Genomic DNA, 15124 nt, shown 5'->3' with positions numbered 1-15124 from the left:
TATCCTGTGGCAACAAGGGAAAGAGGTATACAAATGTAAAAGTGATACCATCAACCACTTGGAATTGAAAAATATATATGTGTATATGTTTATATTTACATTATTACATTAAAGTGTGAAAGATTTTTGAAAAATGATTTGAACTTTTACACTTTATTAAAATCTCCGCAATAGATAAAATTATTTAATTTTAAATAATCAAACGTTAAACGTGCGAGGCACGTGCGACTAAATTAGCACACACACACACATATATATATATTACGTCGGTTTGATTTGGGTTCGGTTTGACTTTTTTTGGTTAACACCAAACCAAATCAAGAATGGACGGGTTTTTTTTTTCAAATGCCAAATCAACCAAACCAAACTATATAAGTTGTTGTTTTTTTTCGGTTTGATTTGGTTCTTTGGTTTGGTTTGACTTGACGGTTTGGTCTGTACACCCCTAAAGAATACTATGAATCATCAAAAAGAAATACAGTATTATGAATCTGACCCACATGGAGAAGGTCTACGAATAATAATGAGCCACGTCCCACAACAAAGAACACTTTTTATTTTTATAAATAAAAGTATTAATCTCTCCGTCTCAAATTATTTTCCGTGTTTATTTTTCACACAATTTCAATAAAATATTAATTTCAAGAAGGTTTTGAATACTTTATTCTTGTATTCCTTGAAATAATATTTTTTAAAAGCTTTGATCAACCAAACTTAAATAAATTGAAAAACATTTGCTACAATATATTTTCATCCCTATCAAATACACCTAAGAGGGTAAGGAGTCGTTTGGTCGTGAATAAGTTATCTCGTAATTAATTATTTTAAATAAGTTATTTTATCATATATATATATATATGAGATAACTTATTTCACCATTAAAGTATAAATGGTGAAATAAATAATTTCAGAATTAACTAATACCTCTTATCAAATATTAAATAAAATAATCATTATTCTTATTCATCACTCCAAACGACCCCTATGCGTACTCGTGATAAACACAATTTTCAATAACCAATAGCCAATCTTACAAACCATCAATGATTGTAATAGAAAGATGAGTATTTATTTATTCTTAATTAGAGTTTTAAATTTTAAAGATATATAAAGTTATTTTTAATAAAAATATTAATTGACTTCAATTCAAAAATAAATCAACTCTTTTTATTTTTTTTGTTATTTACTCAAAAAAAAGACTTTTGAAAATTTAAATTAATGAGACCTAAAACAAAATAGGCAGTCTTCTTGAGCCTCAACTTTGCCGACATAGTGAAAATTACCTTAGAACTATGTGTTTTCTTGAAAGAGGAGAATCCTTGTCAAGGTTTGTTTCCCTATTCTATGACCCATCAATGTTGGGAAAGACATTGAAAGCAATTTCTAAATCAAAATGGTGATTTAAGATTGTACCAAGTTCATTTGAATAGTCAATCATTAAGTGCCCTTCATATATTGAAACAGTCTCCCGTAGAAATGTAGGTTAAGATTGTGTTCAATAAATTTTTACAATTGAACTCTTTTTTAAAAATTGATGAAAGTTTTACTGTACCAGACTGTCCTTGTGATAATTATATTCAAAGTCATACACTAGGTTTTGTCGTCTTGATAACAAAATACAATATTCTACCGATATAAATAAATATAGAATCAGAATTTAAAATTTATGAGAATAGTCTATCTTTTTAATTTATTTATTTATTTCGTCTAAATTTATAGTTAACAAACACAAAGGTTGTGGGAGAAAAAATGATGATCATGAGAAATAATAACTTATATAGAAGCATTACGTCATATTATATATTTTGGTGGATGACAGATACCAAAAGATGTTCTGCCAATATATAAAATTTAAAATATTCCTTTTTCAAGAGTGAATATCACACCCAAAAAGGTAACTGAATTGGTATAACAAGGATTCTATACGGGAGATTAATGATTGATTTTCACTTCTTTATCAATCGAATAAGTTAGGTGTGGTGAGTATGGTATCGTTAAGGGTTGCTACTGGGTACCTCAATTATTTTTCTTTCTTAGTCGAAAGCTTATCACATCGGGCTTACCTAGTTAGTGCAGTTTACATCATATATGTAATTTATAAGCTACTGCCCAAAAAAGATTACCAAATGCAAATTCAAAGTTGAATTTTCTCCAAACTTTTCAAAAAAAAAAACAAAAAGAAGAAGGGAAAATCAATAAAGTTTTTTTTAGGATCCTTATAATATAGTGGATATACTTGGCACGAATTTACTACTTGTGATCATATTAATATTGAGGATGACATATTAAAAGTTTAAAGTTAAGTTGTTGGCTTTAATTTAATATCAAATTATTACTATGAACTTTAATTTTTTCAGTACACAAGTAGACCCTTTAATTATATAAAAGCTAAAAAAAAAAAAACACTCAAATTTTGCAACTTACATGTGTGAAACTCAACGTGGATTAGTAATCCGCTCAGATACTGCCACCTAATAAAAAAGGCGTATTATAAGTATGACCTTTAACTTTGTCAGTGCACAAATAGGCTCTTTTACTATACAAAAATTGAACAAAAAAATACTTCAATTCTAATTCTGACGCGCGTGGTTCTGAGTGTATACACGTATTTTGCTAGGTAGGATTAAAGTGTTTCTTTGTTCAGCTTCTATATAGTTAAATGACTTATTTGTGCATTAGTAAAGTTAAAGGTTACAGTTATAAGTTGATGTCAAGTTAAAAATCTTGTTTATGTATTATGCCTAAATTATTTTTAACATCAATAAAATTTGAAGTCTTCCTATCGATATCATCAGAGACATATATATGACTATGGTGGGAATTTTTGAAAATTTATTATCTTTTATGTAGATTGATTACTTATATTAAAAAATCTATCATATATATATATAAGAAATATGTGTTAGGAACCAAACAACAAATTTGTCTTTTGATGTAATGGCAAAAATAAAACTCAAATCTTTGCTTCAATTCTATTAGTTTATTTCTAAATACTTTCACTAATAGCAATAATTCTAACTCATTTACAAATCAACTCTAAAACTTCCTCCAATTCTATTTGTTTATTTATGATGGCAAACAAAAGAAAATATTTAGGCCAACCCTTTCCTCCAATTTATCACAGCCTTTTTATCGCACTTAGAGCAAGTTATATGTATATTATTTTACTTTTTTCTAAATTCACATTATTACGGTCTTTCTACATATGATTAGAATAAGATTTACATTTTTTTTTTGTCTGAGACCACTTTTCACAACCTTTCCATTCACACTTAAAAATAAGGTCTAGGTATATCCTTTTTCGAACTTAACTTTATTACGGTCTTTTTATACACAGTTAGGATAAGATCGACATAACTTTATTACAATCTTTCTGTTCAGGATAAGGTCCTCGTATATTTTATTCTTTATTGACTCTACTTTATTACCGTCTTTCTTTCCACAATTAGAATAAATTCCACATAAATCGTATCTTGTGGAATTAGCTTGATTATGTTATTTGGGCGCTATGTATTTGGGAGTTTTGAACTCGGAAAGTCCTATAAATAGGAAAGCATAGGTTGCTTCAAAGTGTTCACCACTACACAACTAAGTTCATATTTGTCCTTGATAATAACCCCCAAAGTTTTTATCTTCTCATTTGCTGGTCAACATATTGTTATTCTCAACCATTGTGAATATCATCAAAAAGACAATGGTGGTCATAACAACACCTTCCATTGATCACTTTCCCATAGTCAACAACTCTTTCATAGACCCCTCATTGTTCAATGATGTTCCAATAATAGACCTCTCTGAACCCGACTCCATCAACCTCATTGTTAAGGCTTGCGAAGAATTCGGATTCTTCAAAGTCGTAAACCATGATGTCCCTATGGAATTCATAAGTAAACTCGAATCAGAAGCCGTCAAATTCTTCTCTTCTCCCCTCTCTGAGAAACTTAAAGCAGGTCCTGCTGACCCTGACCCTTTTGGCTATGGCAACAAAAAGATTGGACAAAATGGCGATATCGGTTGGGTCGAATACATCCTCGTATCGACAAACTCTGAATTCAATTACCAGAAATTTGCATCTGTTTTAGGTGTAAATCCAGACAACATTCGGTAAGTCAAATAAAAACAGAGTAACGTGTTAAATTCTCGATTCTTGGTTTTTATCATTTCTTCATATCGATGATTGTTATTGTAGGGCTGCGGTGAATGATTATGTGACAGAGGTGAAGAAAATGGCGTGTGAGGTTCTTGAAATGTTGGCGGAGGGATTAAAGATTCATCAGATGAATGTATTCAGTAAGCTATTGATGGATGAAGAAAGCGACTCTATATTCAGGGTGAATCACTATCCGCCGTGTTCAGAGATTGAAGAATTCAATACCAGAAATATGATTGGATTTGGAGAACATACAGACCCACAAATCATATCAGTATTAAGATCCAACAACACTTCCGGCCTTCAAATTTTACTCAAAAATGGTCACTGGATTTCTGTCCCACCAGATCCGAATTCATTTTTCATCAATGTTGGTGACTCATTGCAGGTACACAACAGCACTCATCAAGTTTCGTTTAATATATGTACGAATAATTTATCGCGAACTCATAAACTTAAAATTCTGAATTTACGTGCAGGTGATGACTAATGGGAGGTTTAAGAGTGCGAAGCATAGGGTATTGACAAACAGTGTGAAATCAAGACTATCAATGATATATTTTGGAGGACCACCATTGAGTGCAAAGATAGCACCATTGCCATCACTAATGGAAGGAAAAGACAGTTTATACAAAGAGTTTACATGGTTTGAGTACAAAAAATCTGCTTACAAGACAAGGTTGTCTGATAATAGGTTGGCCTTATTTGAGAAAAGCTTATAGTAGCGATGTATATAACTTACACTTGTGAGAAACTAGTGACCTCATAATTATTTTTCTGTTTTAGTCCAAGCATCCAACTCCTTAGGGAGTGTTATGTTGGAATGATGTTTTGTGAATGATAGTAGTTCAAAGTCAGCCAACGCATATGTATAATCTTTTGGGTACATCCATTGCTCATATACGATAAAAGCTATCGTACATGACACAATTCCTTTATCTTTAGAACAATGACACAATTGTGAAAAAGTTTTTATTAAAAAGAATGTGTTGAGGTTGGAATGACGTTCTGTCCAAACCTGAATTATCAAGCCCATCTCAAATTCTAACGTTCAACTAAAGTAACAAGAGCTACAAAGATATTTTAACTTGAACAATCAACTATGATTTAGAAACTTGGCTAAATAGGCTATTACCGCTACTTTCTGAAAAACGAGAAAGCAGACACGTATGTTTGAAAGAATTTGTATATGTACAAATAGTATACGTATTTTATTTAGTATCTTTGAAGTTCCACCAACATTAAGGATCAAATCATTCAAATTTGTAGAAATGCTCCTTGTTTTACAGCCTTTCTACCTCAGCAGAGGTAGAGGTATGGACTGCGTACATCTTACCCCCCAGATCCCACGTAAGTGGGAATACACTGGGTTTGTTGTTGTTGTTGTTGTTGCTCCTTGTTTTACAGAATTTATCATCTCTATAACATAAGGTTCGTGATGGGTTTGGGGTGGCCGGGTTATAGTCATGATAGAACATAACTCTTGTTTGGTGAGCTTTTGACTTGATGGTAAACATTTAATTGTACAAATTGCATCCAAGGTAAGTTCATGGATTGGATTCCCAAAGCATCATGCTGCATGAGGCAAGTGTTGGGAGGAGGGCAACTGCTTTGTAACGTTTGTCTATGGCAAGGGTCACGATAGGGCTGCTTGGCTAGGGTGGTCGGGGTTAAGTTATGAACAAACACTTGCTTGATGAGCTTTGTCAAAAAATGAAGTTATGCTTATGCGATCAGCTATATCTTCTCATATAATGATAAACACTTGATCACAACAAAAATTTACAATGCATAAATTCTAGATTTCGCACTTCTTTATGTTACATTATGTCACAAGCACTTGTTAATTGGCTCTACAATTGTTACACTAGCCACTAAAAAGGTTGATATCACCGGTCAATAGTGTAGCATCACATCATAAAGGTTCACGGTTTCCATAACGCCACGCTAATAATGTTTGAAATATGCTACTATTCGTACATTGCTGCTGTTCCATTTAGTATATATCGAATTATCATATTAAAGTAAAATATTAAAGTAAAATTTTAATACCGTGACTTTAGTATTATGATATTTCGTAATATATGATATACATTTTAAGTTTTTTTGGTATATGATATGGTATTCAATATTTATAAATGGCGTACAGAAATATAAAGTATCATACCGCTGTATATAGTTAAATATATATATATTAACAAATATACAACTTAGTATTTGTATAAAAGTGTTAAGACATCGGTAGTTTGGCTATTTATATCTTGATTATGATGTCTTTTTTTTTGCAATTGACTAACAAAAAGAGTTGTTTGTACTTCTTTTTGAATATTTTTACATGTTTAATTATGATACAATTGAGACGTGCTTTTGATAAGTCGAAGTAATAATACTCTATTATACGATTATATATTGTAGAAGTTGAATAAACTATGATTACCGATAAACATACCGCAAAATACTGAAATCGAACATCAAAATACCGAACCATATCGAATTAATATGGTATGGTAGTAGTATAGTATTTTTAAAAATCGCATACCAAAATTATCGTACTAAAGTCACAAATACCATATCATACCATACCATGCCCACCCCTAGTTGCATCTCTTTTAAATTAAGACCACCTCTAGAATGGGTCCTGTAGTGTACAATTCGGATTACTCAGAGCTTTGATACGGATATCGAACAGTAGGTGAGAAATTAAAAAAAAATGTTTCAATTCATTTGATTTGATTCCCATCTTTTCATTTTAATTGTCATTTTAATTCTTTTTGAGTCCATTAAGAAAACGCATAAATAAATGGAAAAAGAGTCAAATTTACTCATCTGCATTAAGAAATTAACTAAATAAATCCTTCATCATATTTTGGGATCAAATTTACCCTCATTATTTTATTTTGGGATTCAAACTCTTATTGTCATACTTTGAGGCTAAATTTATCCTCGATGTTAAAAAACTTGTCACATGTACCCTTCCTTTAATAGAAAAATTCAATATGATGTTCCTCTACCATGGATTGTTCAATGCTGCATTAGATAATGCTGGTGGATTATGAACACTCAATACCTAGGAAAATCATGCATGTTAAAGTTTTTCAAGTTACAAGTCATTCACACCATATTTGTGTCATTATGTTAAAAATTATAAATGCCCTATTATTTTTAGAATATAATCTTTGAGCAAATCAGTTATCAGTGCATGTACTAGTCTATGCTTCTAGTGTCATTCAGTTAGGAGTAAAACTTAGCACCCAGCGAATTTAGGAATAAAAACTTTCCTGTTAGTTAAGGGTGAAACTCTTAGTAGCAGTCCCTGAATTTCAGAACTGCGTTGTCAGCGTAGGTATGGGAGGTCTTTCTGCCAGTAGAGGGTTGACACTCTCTTAAAGGTACCTGCCAGTCGAGGATGACACCCTAGTCCATCGGGACACCAGTTTAGTAAATCCACATAGTCAGTGTCAGTAACCGTGGTAGGGTACTGGTACTCCTTCAACTAGGGTTACAGGTTGAACCGCAATTAGCTCAGATTGGGATATGTCAGTTAAACGTTAGCTCCCACGATTTCAATTCAGTATTCAAACCATGTCATCTCAGATTTGCATGACTAAGTGTCCAATTTATTAGTTATCCAGTTATTCAGTTTTACAGATTATTTCATCACATGTTGTACTTGGTCTTGCATTCATTTTACATGTTCATACATTCATGCTCAGTACTTATATTCATTTTAAGTTAGTCTGTATCTCATGTACAAGTACATTTAAAGTACTGATCACATACTCTTTTTTGCGCTATGTTGTCTTATAACATAGGTTCGGATGCTCAGTTTCTCGATCGCCCTTAATCAGTTCAGGTGCTACTTAACGGTATTTGTGGTGAGTCCTCATCCGTCAAGGACAAGTTATTTACAGTTACCCTCAGTATTTCCTTTATGTCAGTCACTCAAAGTTAGTTGGGGTTTGTCTCATCGACTCTTCATATCTTAGAGGCTTTTAGATAATTAGATTTGTTTTCAGGTTTTATCGAATGTTCAGACAGATGTGTATTTCCTTTAGTATAACTCATTATCCAAATTTACGGTTTAGTTTCTACATGTGATATTATTGTTTTGTAAAGTGCTCACAGTAGGTGTCAGACCATTGATTAGCTTGGAATTACTTATGGCTCTAAGCATCGTATTACGACTAGAGGATGGCCTCAGGTCGTGACAAATCAGAGCGTATTTTATTTTTAAAAACAAGGCATTTAATATCGATCTGTACTTTTTTGCTAAAAGAGGACATAGATGAAAAGTTTCATAAGAACGGGGGTAATGACCCTAAAGTATGACAAGAAGGGTAAATTTGACTTCAAAATATAACAAAGAGTATATTTAGTCAATTTTTCAAAATAGAGGAATAAATTTAGCCCCTTTCCCTAATTAAAATGAAGTATAGTTTAGCAAGTTACCTTTATTTCTTAAACTAGCTACCTAAGGGCCCCTATGTTATTTTTTGTCTCAATTTCACACAAATAGAATTTAGAAAATCATTCAGCTTTTAATATATTTGTAAATATTTTAAATTGTTAATTATTGTAATTTATAATGATTTTTATGTAATTTTTAAATAATATATGTTACTTTTCTTGTCCAAACTTTTGCGGCATTGATAGTCAATAATATTTTTAAAATAATATAAACTTTTAATTATTGAGATTTATAATACTTTTTCTTCTATTTCAATTTAAGTAACACTAATATAATTTCGAGAATCAACCAAATATGTTATTTTAATTTTTTTAAATCATTAATTATTATAATTTATAGTATTTTTTAAGTATTTTTTTTAAATATAAAACAAATTATTTTTTAGAAATTTTAAGTTGTTAACTATTATAATTTATAATATTTTTATGTAATTTTCAATTAATATATGTTACTCTCCTTGCTTAAAATTTTGAAGAATTGATAGTTAATTATATTTTTAAAATAATTTAGATTTTTAATTATTGTGATTTATAATATTTTTTCTTCTATTCCAATTTAAGTACGATTGATATAATTTTGAGAGTCTGACAAATATTTTACACCTTTTAAATTTTTTAAGTTATTAATTATTATGATTGATAGTATTTCTTACGTATTTTTGTGGTCTCAATTTATGTGAAACAAATAAAATTTAAATAATCAATTATTTTCTTAATATATTTTTAGATATTTTAAGTTGTTAGCTATTGAAATTTATAATATTTGTTTTGGTATTTTAATATGCTATTTTAAGCCGTTAACTATTGTAATTTATAATACTCTCTCCTTATCCAAACCTTTGTGACGCTGATACTCAATTGTATTTTAAAAATAATTTAAATTTGTAATTATTGTGATTTACAATACGTTTTTTTAATTTCAATTTTAAGTGACACTGATATAATTTCGACAGTCAATCAAGTATCATGATTGAAGTGATGAAGTAGACATGTCTTAAATGACTCAAAATTAGAAGTGATATAGCAAAATTGTTATAAAAAATACTTGTGAAAAAAATTTAAGTGGCATCATATAAGATGTCAAGTTAATTTAAAACATCAAGAGTTAATTTATCATTTTTGTCTATTTTAAGTTATTTTACTAAATATTATTATTTTTTAATAGTTAAACGACTTTTAATAATTAATTAGCAGTAACATAGTAAAATTACGGTTGAACAGTTAAAGTAGACACGTCATAAATGTCTATTTTATTTTTAATTAAATATTATTAATTTTAAATAAATAAATAATATATAATAATTAATTAAAAATGATAGAATAAAATCACGAATCAATTGAATTGACCGACAAAGAATACGACGGGAAGCTCCTTCCAACTGCCTCTTATATATAAGTAGAAAGAAAATGTTTATAAGAGAATTGAAAAGCATTAAAAAAATCATTATTTCTTTAATATGAGAGTCTAGTTAAAATTTGTTGTCAATTTTAGTGATGAATTTCTAAATTGACAATTCTTTTGACACAAGTATTTTAAGTGGAAGCCGCAATTAAGATCACCGGAATTAAATAATCTAATAATGTAAAAAATCTTTTATACCATTATTTTGATAGATAAAGATTTATGAGTTAGATATCCTAGGAGATTAGCTTATTTGAATTTTTATATGGGATAACTAATTTTACTATTTTAATATAAAATAATTTTTGATATTAATTAAAACTCTTAATCAAATACGAGAAAAAATAATCCTATTTCCTTCACGAGATTAGTATCTCTTATCCCAATTTTCACCAACCAAACGATCAATTATAATAAAAATTAAGCTCTTGTTTGATTATAAATTTTAAAAATAGAAAATATTATTGTTCATGAAATTTGGTCAGTGTTAAAAATCTATTTTAAAATTTTTTCAAATTTCAAAATCTGAATCAGACAAAGCTTTTAGGTGAAATTACACATTCCCGTATAAAACTTCAATTCTTTTTCAACGTTAAATACACATTCAAACATAACTCAAATTTCAATTTCTAACAAACTTGTACTTTTTTTTTATGCTTCTCCCATTTCGTATTAGTCGACATTCTTTTTAAAAATATTTGTTTCTGTTATCTTCAATATTTTCGGGTACAAGAATCTGTATTTAGGCACACAATAATTTCAACACAAGTTCGAGTCTAAAAATAAGAACACCTATGAAGTTACACAATACATTCAACACAAGATTATAAATAATCTATCCAATAAGTGTGTTATAGTTTCAGAAATAAGATGAAACAGAAATTTAAAGTCAAGTCCTCCGAATTCACGTAGTGTCCTTAAGAAATAATTTCCCTCGCTGTACCCGAGGTTACGAAATTTTTCTGGCAAAATAAAATGACTTTCAATCCAACAATAGCAGTACCTCAAATTATTGGATTCGTCGAATTCACTTAACGACTAATGATCACAATGAGTTTTTGTAGAGAAGAAGAGCGTTTTGCTGTCAAAAATTATGTCAATACCTGAGGAATATGTCTGTTCCTTCGGAAAGAAAGCTTTGGTCCAGCAAAATGGCACCTATTCAATACAGTCACGTCACCTGCTCCCAATCTGTGCAGGAACTGCTCCCTCGGGTCGGGTCGCCACGATGATTTCACTTGTTCATCAAGTTTCAAATAAATTTTGTCAAAAAAATAGATCTCGGCGATCATTTTTCGAAGCCGAAAGTCACATCACCTACGCCCAATCTATGTTGGAACTGCGCCCGCAGGTCGGGTCGCCAGGGTGATTTCACTTGTTCATCGAGCGACGATGGCGGTGTGAGGCACCACCTTGTTCTTGCCGAACTATTCAAGTAGAGATGTGTTTCTCAATATAAACACATGAAAGCTCCTTTCTCCCACTAATATGGAAAATTTTTTAGCAAGCTTTCCTATTTGAGCACACTTTTCATTTTTAGTGTGGACTCAATTTTCGTTCACAATTTTTTCCTCCATTTTCCATTTACACATACACCTTGAACCCAATAATTTTAATTTAATTGTTCCCTTTTATAACATCAAGAGAACATTATTATTATTTTCTGATACTACTTCTATTATTAGTGACTAAATAAAATGTAAAAATTTAAATTTATATTTTTAATGTATAACTAATAGGGTTATTTTAATAAAATAAACCTGTAATGAGAATGCAAAATCAATAAAAACCAATGAAAACAAAACGGAGGGACTATAAAAGTTTCAACTAAAATTTATGGCAATAAGTAAATCCATTATAAAAGTGGGGTGGAGTACTTTTGAGGATAACTATTAACCTAGGATATGTAGACTTAGATACTCACTAGTGATTGTGAAAGGCATATTGTACCAACCATGTGATAAAATCTTATCCAAACACTAAAATTTTCGTGCATATTATTTGAACAAGTACAATGTTCGATCTTTTCTTGTCATAGTAAGATATACATTAGATTGGATAGGCAACATTTCACCAACTAGATCACTAAATTTGGCCTTTAATTCCTTCCCATTTTTGGGGAAGAATTTGGACCTCTCTTTAGTTAATGAAAGAAATTAGGGAAGCTACATATCTTCCTGCCACTAGCTAGGATTTTAGATGGGACATTCTTCTTATCTTCAAGGAAAAGAAAGAGGTTAAATTACATTAACTTATCATGATTAATTTGATTTAATAAGGTAAAGTATGTGTTAGATAATCATTCCTTAAATGATAGAACTTAATGTGCAAACATATATGATGCATTTATTGATTTGATATGAACATCAAGTGCTAATAATTAGTTTTTAAGAGTATAAAAAAGAGGAGAGATAGATTTTGTGTATGAGTGCGATCGGTGTGTCAAGTGAATAGCCGTCTATTAGAAAAATATATACTGAGAATATGATTTAACTTGAGGCGTGCACGCACAATATCCATTCGGACAGTTTGATTGCATATTGGATGATATGATTAGACGCATCTCTTAATATTCAACAAATTCATTCAAATATAAACTTGAACTAGAAACAATAAAATCAAAAGAAAGAAAACTCAACTTAAAAGAAAAATACTTGGAAAAATCTTCTATTTAGTTCTCCATAGGTATTGGATTAAAGAGAAACTAAAGATAAAATCAATATAATAGTAAATATTATATAGACGAAACAAGAAATTCAATCTATTAGTAATTAATTTGTATATATCATAGTTTATTTATGACATGAAACAACTAGCAATATCAGGAATCTATTTTTTTACCTGATAAATCTCTGCTCGAAAATCAAAACATTTTTCTGATCACTATTTTGATATCACTAGCTAGTCAACCACAAATTTTCATCTGATGTCACCCACAATATTATACCAATTTTGTATATGATGAACTAACTAGAAAATTATACCAACTGAATTTGCTCAATGCTGATGATATATAATACTAATTATAATAACCAGATAAGAACTGACCAAAGTTTATCCCAACGTAACAACGACCTATTAATTAAACTATGTTGGTTGTATACGTAATACGTTAATATGTACGTGTATATGTGTAATCTATAATCTATAATCTATAATTTATATCTATACCTATATCTATATCTATAATAATATATTAAAAGTGTGAAAACCCTTAAAAAAGTGATTTGGACTTTTTGCCCTTCATTAAAAGTTTTCATAATAAACAAAATTGTCTTTTCACTTTTTTATTTCAATTATTATATTTTTATATTTTTATAATATTGAATATTGACTATAATAAATATATTAAAAAATAAATAGAGAAGAATTTTGTTAGGTGTAAAATTTGTTGATTTTTCCTATTTTTATAAGAAAAGGTTTGTGTTCTTAATGTTCTGTACGTTTTTTCCCACATTTATGAAAAATATTGGTTTTTTAATGTAGGCAAACTACTAAATTTTTTTAAATCTATGGAAAAGGTTAATTTTTTGAGGTACGAAAATTATTTTTATGGAAAATAATTATTAAAGTATATGGATATATGAAATATTCCTAAAACATTAATTAGTGTCCTTTTTGGTTTATGAATCCGCTATTTCTATATAAAAAGTCTTTTAATTTTAGATTTGTATTTCGTCACGGTAATATTTATGATTAAAGAGATAAATTTATTTATGATTTGAGGTAAATTATTTATGATTTGAGGTAAGTTTTCTAAATTTTTTGATATATTGCTGAAGTTTTCAATGATAAATTTTTAATAGACAATTGTTATAGTATCTACAATTAAAGAGATAGAATTATTTGTGACTTAGAGGTAAATTTTCTCAAATTTTAGTATAAACTTGAAGTTTACAATAATAAATTATCATTTATTCTTGATAGATAATTTCATGTCCAAGTATTTGAGATACATATTAGTTTATAAGTATTATTTAAATAGATATAAAATTTTAATATGAATAATTATTTTTTAATAATTTTATTTGTCATGAGACACACGTACAAAAATACGTACACTTTACTAGTTAAAAAAAAGGTTACGTCTGTATGTGTATGGTCCTATCAAAATTTTATCTAGAAATGTCTTATAGACAATGAACCATTGACCTAGTCATCCATTAAACATCCTATTTTTGGACCCCCATTTGATATTCCATCATGCACTACATAATTTGATCCCAAAGCAATACCTATACCGTCAAATTTTTTCATAATAATATTATTTATCAGATATTTTTTATTATCAGATATTTTAAGTGTTTTTAAGATAAAAATAATTTTTAAGCCAAAAAGAGTGTTTCGGTAAATTTTTAAAGTGCTTAAAAGCATTTTATTTTAAACTAAAAAGGTATAAATAAGTCAAAAGCTAGAATTTCTAACTTTTAACTTTTGACTTATAAATAAAAAAAAATAAGCTCATCCAAACGAGCAATAAGTCGGAATACTAATATAGAGAGAACGTACTATAATCCATTTCTCTGGTCATTCAATATTAATTCTTACGACGACTCTTTTTTGTTCACTGCATGTGACATACGTAATAAACTTTTATCCATTTTCTTATAATTTCTTTATGTTCTAAATTTAGCCATACATTTTGAATGCATTGGTGTGAATACTAAAATTGACAGAATCCTTCCTTTTAAAATCATTGTTATTATCTCCATGTGGTTCAATTCGTGAAAATAACCTTTTGTAAAAATGTAATGTAACATTACGTACACTAAATCTTTATAGTCCGACCATTGCTTATATTCCGCTCGTAACGGAACTTTGTGCATTGAGTTGCAATTTTCTTTCTAGTTAGCTGAGCTGAAACATCATACTTTATGATCTGCTCAAAACATAAAATAGAAATATACAATAATAGTTGGGAGTAGTCAGTTACAAATGTGACAGTTCGAGGGAGGTGCAGTGCGGGGTGGGGGAGGTGGAATTTTCCTTTTTGACCAAAATTTGAAGATTATGAAAGAGACTAAGCAATATATATATATATATATATATATATTTATATATTCAACAATGTCCCTCATACATCTTTCGTGCTAACAATATAGCCT

At 29.3% G+C, this 15124-nt stretch overlaps 1 protein-coding gene across 1 annotated transcript; it reads left to right on the top strand.

The window, feature by feature from the left end:
• The first annotated feature begins 3536 nt into the window (after window positions 1-3536).
• LOC124900117 (gibberellin 2-beta-dioxygenase 1-like) lies at window positions 3537-5016 on the top strand. The gene is made up of 3 exons (XM_047415513.1): window positions 3537-4104; window positions 4190-4538; window positions 4630-5016. Exons 1-3 carry the CDS (start codon window positions 3695-3697, stop codon window positions 4870-4872), a joined length of 1002 nt encoding a protein of 333 aa, XP_047271469.1. The 5' UTR covers window positions 3537-3694; the 3' UTR covers window positions 4873-5016.
• The last annotated feature ends 10108 nt before the right edge of the window (window positions 5017-15124 follow it).

This window comes from Capsicum annuum, chromosome 7 (assembly GCF_002878395.1).
Source record: "Capsicum annuum cultivar UCD-10X-F1 chromosome 7, UCD10Xv1.1, whole genome shotgun sequence".
Lineage (NCBI taxonomy): Eukaryota > Viridiplantae > Streptophyta > Magnoliopsida > Solanales > Solanaceae > Capsicum > Capsicum annuum.
The sequence above is the reverse complement of the archived record's forward strand: the minus strand, read 5'-3'. Positions and strand labels throughout refer to the sequence as shown.

Excerpts from the sequence above, each read along its gene's own strand:
- LOC124900117 (XM_047415513.1), top strand. The coding sequence starts at position 3,695 with ATGGTGGTCATAACAACACCTTCCATTGATCACTTTCCCATAGTCAAC. Across the intron at positions 4,105-4,189 it reads GTAAATCCAGACAACATTCG|GGCTGCGGTGAATGATTATG; the intron begins GTAAGTCAAATA and ends TTGTTATTGTAG. Across the intron at positions 4,539-4,629 it reads ATGTTGGTGACTCATTGCAG|GTGATGACTAATGGGAGGTT; the intron begins GTACACAACAGC and ends ATTTACGTGCAG.